The following is a 13,326-nucleotide window of genomic DNA, read 5'->3' as shown; positions in this document are numbered from 1 at the left end:
CCCGAGCCCCCGGCCGAGGAAGCCTTACTCTCAGAGTGTGGTCCTGGCTCCCAGTGCCCAGCCGTCCAGCCGCAGCCTTCAGCGCCGTGATGGGCTTCTGGTGGGCGCAGGACACGGTGTGGGTGAGCTGACACATGATGATGTCACTGCTGCTGAACACGGGAGAGGACGGGATACTGCTTCTGCTCGGGGCTCCTGCGGCAAGACACGCGGGTAAGTCCCCACTGCAGCAGTCACAGCCTTACGGTCCAAGACTAGTAACACCCAGAAATGGTGTGGTATCAGGGATGCCTGGATGCTGAATTTTAAAGCATTTGAAGCTGGTCCTCCGAAGGGCCAAACTGACACCAGCAGAAGCTACAGCTGCTCAGCACTCATGAACAACTGGAGTAAGGGTCTCCAACAGGGTCCTCAGCAGCAGAACTCCCTTCTGCAGACCAGTGGTCCCTACGCAGTAAGTCTTACGCAAGACTGAGATCCCTGAAGCCCAAGAGCACTGCGCTTACTAGCCTCGTCAGAGAGGCAGAACAGACAGCTGGGCACAAGACTGTGTGTGCCCTATAGGGAAATGTCATTTCCACAGCCGGTCCTTTCTGGAAAAGCGTGCTCCACTTCCAGATCTGCAGCTTGCGGACCCCAGGACATCCCTCCCAGAAGGCAACCATTCTTCCGGAGTAAGGCCAGGGCTTCTCTCCCCTCCAGGCCACTCCAGAACCAAAGGAGCCACTGCACTGCAAGCCAGTGACACCACAGACTGGTTTTGTGTGTCGTGGTTGTGCCGATGCCCAGGCTGTATTGTGGTTGTGCAGGACTACATGGTGTGCAAAACAAGTGAGAACAGACCTTGCTAAGGAGAAAATACGTGAGGAGAGAGCAAAGTGGTACGGGGCAGAGCTGACCCTGGATGCATGTCTTAGCCTTCAGCCCTATGCACTGCAGAAAACCAGCATCGAGACGCTCTCCCTGCAGAGGGAACTCCCAAAGCATTCCTCACCTCTCCACAGCAGCTGCTTCAGCATCCTGCAGCACAGGGTGTTTTGAATGGAGCATTATTACAAAAGCTTATGAAGTGGGGGTGAGGAAAAGTCAGCTGCAAGAAGGCATGGGAAGAGGAAAGGGCTCGGCGGAGCTCAGAGCCGTGCACAGCACACTGGGACGCTTGCTTACCTCGGAACTGCAGGTGGTTCAAGGACGTGTGTGTCTCCAGGGAAAAGAAATCTAAAGAGCCATTCAACCGGGCAGCGACGATCCTGAGGGAGAAACGCAGGCACATGAGGAGAGGCCGTTCCCCGCTCCCACAGGGTGAGGAGCCCTGAGACCAGGCACCTTCTTCCGAGGCAGAGCACAAACCACGCAGGTTCGCCCTGCGAGGAGGCACTCCTGATCGCAAGGAAGGGGGCTCGGAAATTATATTCAGCTCAGACCGCAGAATAAACTGGCAGATGGCAGTGCCTCTTGAATAACAGCACCCAGAAACCAGTGACCCAAAGGCCTCATCTCCCAGCCCTGGATTATTCTGGACACGCAACTAGTGGAAAGGCCGAATATCTGCATGAAGAAGTGGCTGCTGGAACAGAGCCGGACCCAGGAAAGCTCGCTCCACCGCGCCCAGCTGGAGAGGTGGGAAGAGACTTCCCCTCTGAGCCTCTGCCGTCCGGAGCCATTCGGTCTCCATGGCAGGAGGGTCAGAGCTGAGGTCCCGGCTTACACCACGTGCTCTCCGCCCCTCGCAGGAGATCACCGGGCACAAGCACAATTACCTGTTGTTCAGGAAGACGAGTGCTGTGATGCCAGATTGACCTTCATCATTACTGCTACGGAGGGTCCCCTCGATAGCATCCCAAACCTGGAAGGAGAAGGGGTTACTGCTGTGATCCCGACCAGAAGACGGCTGTACAGAGGAGTCGGTGATCCACGTAAGGGCTAACCTGTGCTGCACACATCCATCCCCTGCCCCCCTTAGCTGTCCGATAGCCTGGAGGCAGCTCCCACTTGGCACTGCTGATAACAACCATCAGTCTCCTTCTATCTAAAAGCGAAGCAGCAAGTTCTCAAGTGAACATCCTTTTGTTTGACAGCAGAGATGATGAATAGAATTCTTTCCTTCAAAGACAATCTCCTAAGAGCTCTAAGGACCATGCTGCTGGCCGACCTGTCCAGGGACACGATCTGCATGGTCCAACGCTGCACAGCGCGGGGCAAGATCCCGCTATCCTCTTTTTCCTTCTAGCATTACTGCCAATAAACAGTATTTTAATCAATACTTGACCATCGGCATGTCTTTCTTCCTGGGGTCACAACGAATGCTAGCACCGGTGCACCACACACGCACCCTGCGGCAGCACGGGCTCCTGCTGCCGCCCCCCGTTCCCAGCTCTGCAGCACCCCTCGTGGCTCCCGGTCAGCCCCACATCTGCTCCATGCCAAGCACAAAATTTTGAAGCAATATTGTGACGTGGACTGGAAACAAGAGTCTGCGGCAAAATTCAGTCAGTGTCTCAAGGCAGCTGCTTGGGAGAAGGTATCTGAGCTCAAAAGCATACTTAAAGGACAAAGAAAAACAATGGAGTGCATGCCTGTGCTGTGAAGAATGAGAGCCGTTCACAGGCAGCGCAGGTCAAAAAGAATTAAAAATTCTATTTTAAAATGTATTTGTTTAAAAAAAAACCAAACACCACCCTACATTCATTTTGAATGAAAAATTCAAGCTTAATTTCCAAAAATGAAATTAAACTAATTCTGAAAGTTTCTCACTGGAGAAGATTTAAATTTCCTTTTAAAATTTGCTTCAAAACCTCTCACAGAATTCCTATTCATTTTACTTCATTTCATGACTGCGCAGCAACATGACTTCATGACACGACAATCTTTAAGCTTCTTCAGCCTTAAAGAGCTGCTAGTATTTAGTACTAACTGAAGATTTTTTCTCCGTACACTAAGAACCTCCTTTGAAATATTTCAATACTCAAGACCCAGAAAAGAAGATAAGCAAAGTACTGATCACAGGAGAAGCTGTTTCGAATGCTTTAAAAACCGACTGTAGGTGGTAATAGACAATATCCTGTAATTCCTGTTCTGTTCTAAAACCGAATTAAGCCGTAACGCGGAGATTTCAGTGCAGAAAAGGAGTTTCTGCCCTGGGACCTGTGCTAACCTGCAGCCTGAGAGGCCACGTGCCCGGTGCTGGTGCTGCTGGCACAGGCGGTGGCACCAGCGCTGCACAGAGCCAGCGCGGCGGCAGCACCGGCAGCTCTACCAGCGCCCGGGCTGGCAGTGAGCCCTGCTCCTCACCTCCAGCTTTCCGTTACTCCGGCCAGCCACAATCAGGTTCCCTTGCAGGTCCAGGCTCCAGACAGAGCTCTCCAAGTCTCCTCCCCAGGAAGGAAGCGGTGACGATTTGTCAAATCCCGTAAAAGACTCGTCCCCCAGGCTCCTTCTGCGGCCGCTGCAGCCTCCCTCCTCGTTCCCGCAGCCCAGGGAGCGGGGACTGCTGCTCCCCAGGCAGAAGCCGGCCTGTCCATGCGGGGCTGCGAGGCCAGTGAAGTTCATGCAGTTGGAGGTGCCATGCTCTTCATATGCTTTACCAACCAGGCTGCTGAAATCATACCCGGTTTCCTTCTGGCGACTGCCCACAGCACGGAGCCGCGTCTCTGACTCGGCCACCTTCACCTGCTCAGAGAAGTTCGTGTCAATGAGAGATGTGAGGTCTGGCTGGTCGCAGAAAAGCGGAGGCTGGGGAGGGCTGAGCATCCTTTTGAGCTGGTGGCTGTTCTCAAAACAGTCGTCCAGACCATTCTTGCCATCCGGACTATGATCCCAGCTTTCCTGGTAATCAAAAACGCCACTGCTGTCTCTTCGCAACCTAAAAGGCAGTAATAAAAGGTCAGTCCTCCCACCTCTACTGTCGGAGGTTCTGATTTCTTACAGAGAAATGAGCAGCAATCATGGAGAGATCTGCCCACAGCTGAATGACTTGGTACAGACACCACTTACCTCGGTTTGGGAATAACGGTGAGGCAGTCGCCAGTCTGAGCATCCCACACACGGATCTGGCCCACCAGGCAGCAGCTGACAAGCAGCATCCCATCACTAGCCAGACATTCGATGTCCTGGGGAAGAAAGAAGAAGGACAGCTTGAGCGCGTAGCACCACCGAGGCCTCTGGATTCTGACAACCACCTTGCGTGAGGCTGAGGAACTATAGAGATGATACATTTTATGTCAAAACTACATGGCTGGCTTAGCAACATAGGGAGACTCTGAGAATGTGAGTACATCTTTGCCCAGAGCCCTAGACGTGCACCAGACAGCTGCAAAACAGACAGACTCCATCCATCTTCCCTTTCCCTGACAAAGGGTGGCCCAAAGAGATAGTAGGATCAGGAACAGAGGTGCAGCTTCTCTGGAAGCAATTCAGACTCCATCTGACTGGATGCCCAAGTGCTTTGTTTCATCTCCGAATGGGAAGAAACATCTTTCCCCTCAAGAAAAATGAGTAAACTGAGCAGCAGCACACTTCTGTGGAGACCCATGGATGCTTTTAGCACTGGAAACAACACCTAACGGCTCAAACCTATGCACCAACTTTCGGGAAGCAGGAAAAAAATGATCCAGTAGGCATTAAATATCAGGAACCTAGAGTTACCCCAGCAAAGAAGGCTGGATCAGCCCAACTAATAAAAGCCAACAGCTGGCTACACAGAGATGGTAATAACAGCAATTGCAAAAGCTCAGAGTGAGTCCCAAGAAGAAATGGAGAAGTGCTGCAGAAAACTTTATGCTACAATATCCTACAATAGATATAGAAAGCATTTGCCCTGGCTGTTAGCCATCACGGCTGCATTATGCTGACGCTGCACAGCTGGTCTGTCCTTCGCGAGGGCTGTTATTTAAATAAAACAAAGAAAACAGAAGACGTGTGGCACAAGTCAGTAAAATGCCTTTCTTGTAAGGACCGCTCCCGTCCGACCTACCATGAGGTGACCCCTGAGAACCAAGGGGACAATCTCAGTCTCGGGTGGCGAGTAGCCGTAATCATCACAGGGCAGGTCCCCCCTCTTCCTCCTGCTGTGAGAGAGCCCGTTCTGCCCATAGTTCTTGGGGCAGAACACCCTGTACAGGCAGAAGAGCAGGAGGACCAGGATAATGCCTGAGGCCAGGCCCAGAGCAGCCACCCTGGTGGGAGACACAAACAGATACAAAGAGAGAAAGAAGGTGAGATAAAGATCCAATTACTAGTCCATGGATGGAGTCTGAAAAATACTGTGGAAGTATTACACACGTTGCTGGTCTAAATTTTTCAGCTGAGAAAAATTTCCAATAAGCTATAGTGATTTCTGGAAAACTGGAAGATTTTTTAAATGGGAACCTTCAATTTCAACAAGATTTTCAGACTTTTCAATGAGAAAAGTGCATAGCAATTAAGACAGTAAGAAAAACACTAGATGGGGATTGGGATAATACAAAGCACATTCAACACGGCCAAAGGAGGATTGCAGATTCAGACGGCAAACTGTGAGCCCGTCCTCTCAGTGGGGAATGAAGGTCCTTGCTTGCATGAGAGTTTGATCTAACACCCAATAAAGCATTATTGAATCACGACATTTATTCCCAAAGATGAACTCCTATCTCTGTTACCCAGTGATAAACCCCGTTAATGCATCATGTGCGCCAACAACCTGGGATGTCAGCTGCCGGGGAGCTCAGTTGCTGAGAAAAACAGTGCCAGGAGAGATTAAGTTAGTGCTGCGCTAGCTGAGCTACAGTGTCCTGCGCATTACAGGATTTTGCATTGAAGCTCTACAAATATTTTTTGGTCTCCCACCCGGAGAAAAGCCAAGCAGCCAAAGAGCAACCCGTGTCTCCCAGGGAGCTAAGGCATGGTCAGGAGGCTGCATCAAGGACTCTCTTACTTGTAAAGAGTGACGTCCTGGTGCCCTTGCAGCTTGGATGAGGCTTGGTCAGGCTGAGTTTCCGCATCCAGCTTCCCACTGCTTGAAGATAAGAAGGGGTGGTAGCGGTTAGCCTCCTGGGGATGCCGCACTTCTAAGGCCTCTTGCGGGTTCAGGTACAGCGTGACAGGGATCGCTGGAAGGATGCTGATGTATCTGAAGGAATGAAAAGATAGAATAGCTTAGGAACAACAAACACAAAAAGACGCAAAAATCCTAATGCATAACCTAGCTCATCTTCCCACTAGCAGCCAAGGTAGGTCTCGGTATGTACTTTCAGTCCAGTCATTTTAGGTATTCTAAACTAAAGACCTCCTTTGAAATATTTTTCTCTAAAGATATTTCCCAGGTTTGAGCCCTTAACTCTGTGGAAGAGGCTAAGAGCCAACAGTGGAATGAACTATTGATGAACATGAACTACTGGACAGGAGCCGGCACTGTGCGCTCGCAGCCCAGGCGGCCAACCATGTCCTGGGCTGCACCCAAAGCCGCGTGGCCAGGAGGGTGAGGGAGGGGGTTCTGCCCCTCTGCCCCGCTCTGGGGAGACCCCCCTGCAGTGCTGCATCCAGCTCCGGAGCCCTCGGCACAGGAGAGACATGGACCTGATGGAGCAGGGCCAGAGGAGGCCCCAGCAACGCTCCGAGGGCTGGAACAGCTCTGCTGGGAGGACAGGGAGGTGGGGGGGCTGAGCCTGGAGCAGAGAAGGCTCCGGGGAGACCTTCCTGCAGCTGCCAGGGCTGAAAGGTGCTGGTAAGAAAGGTGGGGACAGGCTTTTTAGCAGGGCCTGCAGTGACAGGACAAGGGGTAATGGTTCTAAACTAAAAGAGCGGAGATTTCGACTAGACATAAGGAAGAAATTTTTCCCCATGAGGGTGGTGAACCCCTGTCCCAGGTTGCCCAGAGAGGTGGTGGATGCCCCATCCCTGGGAACGCCCCAGCTCAGGCTGGACGGGGCTCTGAGTACCCTGCTCTGGTTGGGGATGTCCCTGCCCATGGCCGGGGTTGGACTAGATGGGCCTTACAGGTCCCTTCCCCCCAAACTAGTCTATGATTCTATGAGATCAAATGGATCATGCAGATTCAAGTAAGGATATAATTAATGATCTGGTCCAGTTCCCTGTACACTGCAGGCCAGAAGATCTCACCAAGAAGTTTCCTCAGCTCAGATGTCTCTACTCCTCACATGTACCACCCCCATCACTCACAGATGACCATACATTGTTTTACAAAATTCTGAACTTCGCCTCCAGGGTAAAGGAAGACAACACACAAGTAATACAGCCAAGAGCAGAGAGAGAAACACAATCCTTATTCTCAGCCCTGGAGAGTTTGGTATGTCTGCACCACACAGGTTTAGTAGTCTCCTCCTGAAGACACACTTGGAGTAAGCAAGCCACATGGAACACAAATTATCTAACTCAGAAGGACGAAGGACAGAAGAAAGGAAAGCGCTTGGGGTCAATTCCATAATTCAAAATGCCTGCGGCACTCGATGCCAGCCCACTTGCCTTTTGGCCAGAGTGATATTGTAGTAGCTGAAGAGGGATGGCCAGTGCCTGAAGGAAAGCTTCCTCCAAATCTCCTCATCCTCTGCTCCCCAGGTAACCTCTGCTTCAGTTCCAAGCTCCGTCTGTCCATTCCCTTTGCCCTCTGGTCCTCGGGCCCAAGTGTGCTGGTTTGTCTCCAGCCTGCTCAGGGACTCCAGCCCTGACTTCTGCTCACGCTGCTGCGTCTGGTTTTCTGACAGCTGTACAGGGTCCGATGGGAAAACTGAGAGATCAATCTTGGGGTCCCCGGCCGGTAGGACCCCTCCAGGAACAGGCATAGGAGGCAGACCTGCTTCACCCAAAGGACTTTGTTCAGTGACCTGTGACGTGAGGTAGGTGCGGAGACCAGCAGGATCCGTGTAAACCAGGATTCCAATCCAGATCACCGTCCCAGCCTACACAGGATGAGCAAAGAGACAAGCCTGTTACTACACGGCCTTCACGCTCTGCCTCCAAGACCTCGTCAGCTGTCTGAGCTGATCAACAACATCCCAACCAAGGGTTCGACCTGCACTCAGTCATGGTCTTACTCCCGGCAGACACTCTTCCTCTAAGAGGGCTGGCAGGGGTTGTACAGCATGCACAAAAACTGAGCACTACTTTTGCGTGAGCCATCCAACTCAACCTGAAGGCAAGAACCCCACTCCTCCCACACGAATGCACAGCAGGGAAGATCCTCCTTGCTGGCGGCTGGGACCAGCACATCTGCCACTCTCAAACAGGGCTGGAAAGGCCTAATTCAGCTTCTGGTTCATGAGCTCTGCAAGACCTCCTGCAGCAACCACGGTTCACAGACTGATGTATTCATTTAATTTAAATTGGCACCAATGTTAGCTGCCAGTGACAGACTGGGCTGCGGTTTGTAGAGCCGAGCAACACACACATTCCTCCGCGTCCATTACAGACATCCAGAATAGAGAGGAGAGGACAAGCAGGGGTGGTTACTGGTGTAACCGCTGCAGTTACACCTGCAGAAGGAAAAGCCTCAGTCTTTCATGTAGCAAAATATCTCCATGTCTTTAATCAACATTATCTGCAGGAACAAAACGTGATTTCTGCTCTATAAAAATCTTCGCTCTCCACTCATACAGTCCTTGACAACCTGTTTATATAAAAGCAGATTTTTGTCTCAAAGCAAATATCAGAAAATTATCCACTACCACCCAAACATCATGCAAAGAGCAGAGCCCTGGAGCTAATGCACGCAGAGCGACATTCTTAGGGAAGTACTTCTTCCATGTATTTACCACGGGGCAGCATAAGTCTTGCAGAGGAACAAGGATGCATGAAAATGTTGGGCTTTTTTTCCCCACCCCGGAAGCCTCTTTGGGTTGGGTTAGTGTCTGGCAGGAAGGGGCACCAGATAACGAACACCACGTGGCATACCATGATGAGTCTCTGGGCCAGCCGGGTCCTGGCGAAGAAGTAGATCACCCGCAGCCTCTTTGGCAGGCGCAGATTCCTGAAAGACGATGGCTGCAGGGTGATGGTGTGTGGGGTGGCAGGTCGCATAGCTGGCTGGCGTTCGTAGCGCTGAGAGCGGCTGACAGGCTTCGCTGGGGGCATGCAGGCTTCTGCTGGCAACCGTTTGTTCAGATCAGCAAGCTGCCAAGAGAAAAGCAAATGTGTGAGAGCTGTGGTGATGAGGTCTCTGGACAGAAATGTGCACAGAGACAGCTATCTTCGATACACGCCTACATCTGAGTTCCCACCTTCGCTCTCAAGCCATTCTGGCCCAGCTTCTCTCAGGCATGCACTCTCTTCTTCGCCCAGCCATGGTCACCTGTTTGTGAGCCTGTCTCCTTACAGCCCATACACCCTGAATCTGCACATTTATATACCTGAAGGTGTCTTGTTCCCTCAAGCATCCTGTCCCCAATCCCCACGTAAGAGTAACCAAACCAGTACTGCCCCAGAACTTTTACAGCTTGGTCTTTTCTGTTTAGAGAGTGAAAACACAGGGCGTGCATCCTTTAATCCTTCCACAACAGCAGAGAAGGAAGACCCAAAGCAAAACCCTGTGTTCTTGGCCCTTCCTTACCTCCATACGGCGAATGTCAATGGAGAGCACAGTAGTGAAGAAAAACATCTGCAGAAAGAAGTCAGACACCAGGCCGACCACAGCAAAGAGGCAGAACTCCTGCAGACAGGACACAAGGGTTAGCAATGGCAGCTGTGGAGACAGCGGTAAATATTTCAACTTCAGAAAAAGGGCAACTCGGCAAACACTTGCCCAGAGCGCAGGCCTGAGTCTATTTTACTGACAGATCTTATTAGCAATATTTTGTAATAGTTGAGAGTTTAGTGCTAAGAAAGTCCGTGTGAGAACTCAAGAGGATATTTATTCAGATTCGCATTCTTTGTTCTTCTTAGCCATAAAACATCAAAGCACATAGGAAAAACTGGCAGAGGATGTTTTCCCAGTTCACAAGCCATGGCAGGGCTGCAACTAGAGCTCTCAGCCTGCTGCCCACGCGTTCAAATCGCAAGGCCAAACAGCCTCCAACGGTGACAGTTTCCTGCACTTTACCAATAAACCTCAGCCCTGATTTAAAACTCCTCCAGAACACAGGTTGCTCAGGAACTGGATCACTCACTCTCCGACCAAAGGCAGACCGCTAAAGTCACAGTACATCTGTGTACTTGTTTGTAGCCATTCTCCAGGGCTCCAGCTAAACCATTTCTGCTTAAATCACCCTTTTGGCTAACATATATATTTGATGGGCAAATTCCATTCCTATGCCCCTGGAAGAAAAGTCCCATAGCCATTCCCAGAGGTCTCTAAACAACAAATATATGCAAAACGATGTTTGCAAAAGCCTGGTGTTTCCTAAACTTCTTGTAATGCTTTGCTTTCCCAGCAGATGCCATTGCAGAAATAAGGATTACAAGATTCCGCCCAGAAATGCAGTCAAGCCCCAGATTGTCCCTGTAAAACACATGCACGCTCTTAGCCTAATCCCTGTTAGTGCCCAGTGCCATCCCCTCTCCCCCGTTATGTTCAAGACTTCACAGCAACATAGAATTAAAATATTTTGGAGAGGCATTCTGTTTCCCTTGGAGGTACAAATTTCTGCCAGGACCTGTCAGGACCCAAAAAGGATCTAGTAAACACGGAGAGATCGAGAAAGCTGAACGTAAGCGAAGTAAAAACCCTAGGCTAAACAGATTAAAGACTCTGACCCTTGTTTGCAGAACAGAGCTGGCAAACACGCACTGCCATCCACTGCCTGCCCGCTGGAGCCCCAGGCGTGGCACTCGCACTACCTGCAGACCAAGCCAGGACACATCCACCTAGGGGCAAGGACAGAGGCCACAGATTCATTTCTTTCGTCCCCCTCCTTCCTGCGTCTGCCCCAGCTTCTTGCAAAAGGCTGGAGGCCAGTATCAGCACAGTGAAATGAAAAGAGATAGCGTGAAAGGCTGTCCAAAACCTGTAAAGAAACCTTGAAGCCTACCCCCGCACCCAAACTGTTCTCAAAACATAAGAAATCAACTGCTTGTTAGTTAAAAATCAGTGTGATAATGAGAAGAGATAACCCACCAGGTCAGCCTCCCCTCTCCAAACCTCCCAGTGACAGCAGCACAAGGAAGTAGGTTTTCACAGGTTTTTCTCTTTAGCCCCTTCCCCAGCTTCTGAGGGATGAAAACTCAATACAAGTTCCTCTCTCAAGGAGAAAACCAGAAGGAAAGCAACGTCCATCTGGATTTAACCCAGACCTCGGCAAACACAGGCTCCACAAACGGCAGGCTCTGCGTAGAGATACTAATTCTGTTAATACCTCCACTTACTCCACTTCAGATTAGAGACATCTGAAGCTGCTAGCCCTGGAAATCTAAAATCTTCTTATATTTGGATACTGCAAACCCTGCGGCAAAACCCAAACTGATTTCAGTGGGTGCAGGATTGGGTGCTCAGTGTGTGAACTTCGGAACAAGGCAGTGGGTAAGAGACGGAAAGCCCAGGACGAGCGCTCAGCACGCGCCCCTGCAGCATCTCAGAACCATCAACAGTCACGCTGTGCCAGGAGAAAAGGGGTCTCTACCCACCTGCAATGCAAGGCAAGAGGATTTCATTGCTACTCACAATTACAAGGGATTTAAAGTGGATGCACAACTCTCATCTGAAGCCAAACTCTATTTTAGGACAAGGAGAGCCACAGAAAACATAGAAAAATCCCTTCTGCTAAAGGAGTTGCACTGCCAAGGAGTAACTGAGAAAAACAACAGGACCCATTACAGCCCCCGGGGCAGGTGAGAGCCTTCAGCAAAGAAATGCCTCTCTCTTCTGCTACCCTCTATTCCAGCCACCACCTGAACGACCCCAGCCCAGCACCGCTCCCTCTGACAGCCTAGAGCAAAGGTCCCTGCCAGATTTACGCAGCCTGGCTCTCTTTCTGCCAGATTCCTTGGACTCTGCAACGCAAGTACAGCACACTATCTGTACAGTGCCCTTCACTCTCAAGGCCAAAGATAAGGGACATACACCAGCCTCCAGCAGAGCAGCCATCAGTCTGGAACAGACAGCATCCCTGCAAGATTTCTCCTCTGGAACAAGCGAGCACCCAAGGAAAGACAGGATCACACGGAGAGCAGAGTGGATGTCATCACATGTGTCAAAATGCTGTAATGAACAGGAGTACTTTAACAGAGATAACATGGGGGCGGGGGCATGGGGGCACTTTTCCCCAGGGCCCTACTGACACTGTTACGTGGCCCTGCCCCGACCCTTTTACCACACTCCTTTATCTCCTGTAATCAGGGCACCCTGCAAGCTGCTCTATAGCAGAGTGCAGGAAGAAAGGGGACTGTCCCAGCAGTACCCACACAACAGGGCTGCTGGCACTATGCCCGCTTCACAGACACCGTCAAAGCTGCACCTTCTGAGGTCAAGCAGCGCAGCAATGAAACAGAGGCCAAAAGGCGCCGATACGCCATAGGAATGAGCCCAGTTTAGACACAAAGGATGGATCACGCCAGTGTTTGAGCTGAGCAATCTCTGCAATCAGCTTCAAATAAAAAAGTTAGGCCACAATAGATGGGCAACTGTAGCCTGGAGAATTCTACTGAAGCTCCTCTCTTGCTGTCCTCTGGGATACTGAGAGAGGTCCAGGAACTGTGAAGTTCAGCTGTAATGCTCAGTCCAACCTGAATGTTTCATCTTCTTAGATTATAGTATGTTTTAATCTGCAGTCTCTGCTGGTGACTCCCGGATGCTAAAGCAAGGACATACACAACCCACCCCTCTTCATGCAGGTCACACGTGGCCAGTGAGCACCTAGCGAGGGCACAGAGTAGCCTCCAACTATGTAGATGTTGGGGTGCTCCTGCCTTCGCTTGCTGACTGTGCCTGCTAGAAACTGCCAGAGACAACAAACAGGCTGACACCTTCTCGAAGTCTGGCTGCAGAGGTGCTACGGAATTGGCGATGGGGCTTTGTCTAGGCAATGCTTCTGTTCGTGTAGCTCACCAGGAACAAGCCCTGCTTGGTCAAGGATCAGAAATCAAATGCTGTCAATTCAGCAAGCACAGTCCTGAAAAGGGGACTGTGCAGCAGAGAAAGCAACACACAGCAAGGCAGAAGACCTTGATGCTATTTTCAGTGCAACACAGACCCAACAACATGATCCCTGACAGATCATTCTACCTTGAGGTTTCGGTTTACCCACCCATGAAACGGAGGTAGTGATATCTGTGGTTGTAAAAACCTACAGATTTATCAATCTGGTGAAAGAGCCACAGGCTGTCCACCCTAATTCTCAAGGCAGATATTCTGCAGTTGAGTTTTGTTTTTTCCTTCCATCCACTTACAAGGTGGATTAGCCAGTC

The 13,326-nt window shown here is 50.7% G+C and overlaps 1 protein-coding gene across 1 annotated transcript in view; it reads right to left on the bottom strand.

Moving 5' to 3' along the window:
* The window catches only part of SCAP (SREBF chaperone), a gene marked incomplete at both ends in the record, with an annotated part of 32,020 nt that overhangs the window by 1,634 nt on the left and 17,060 nt on the right, over positions 1 to 13,326 (bottom strand). Inside the window, 10 exons of the mRNA XM_010289257.1 lie at positions 29 to 195; positions 1,168 to 1,250; positions 1,761 to 1,846; positions 3,292 to 3,862; positions 3,994 to 4,109; positions 4,973 to 5,174; positions 5,912 to 6,106; positions 7,459 to 7,892; positions 8,884 to 9,102; positions 9,539 to 9,637. Coding sequence (XP_010287559.1) covers positions 29 to 195; positions 1,168 to 1,250; positions 1,761 to 1,846; positions 3,292 to 3,862; positions 3,994 to 4,109; positions 4,973 to 5,174; positions 5,912 to 6,106; positions 7,459 to 7,892; positions 8,884 to 9,102; positions 9,539 to 9,637 — 2,172 coding nt within the window. The remainder of the gene's footprint in view (positions 1 to 28; positions 196 to 1,167; positions 1,251 to 1,760; positions 1,847 to 3,291; positions 3,863 to 3,993; positions 4,110 to 4,972; positions 5,175 to 5,911; positions 6,107 to 7,458; positions 7,893 to 8,883; positions 9,103 to 9,538; positions 9,638 to 13,326) is intronic.

This window comes from Phaethon lepturus, unplaced genomic scaffold (assembly GCF_000687285.1).
Source record: "Phaethon lepturus isolate BGI_N335 unplaced genomic scaffold, ASM68728v1 scaffold35826, whole genome shotgun sequence".
NCBI classification, from domain to species: domain Eukaryota; kingdom Metazoa; phylum Chordata; class Aves; order Phaethontiformes; family Phaethontidae; genus Phaethon; species Phaethon lepturus.
Note: the sequence above shows the minus strand (reverse complement) of the source record. Positions and strands in the feature narration are given on the sequence as shown.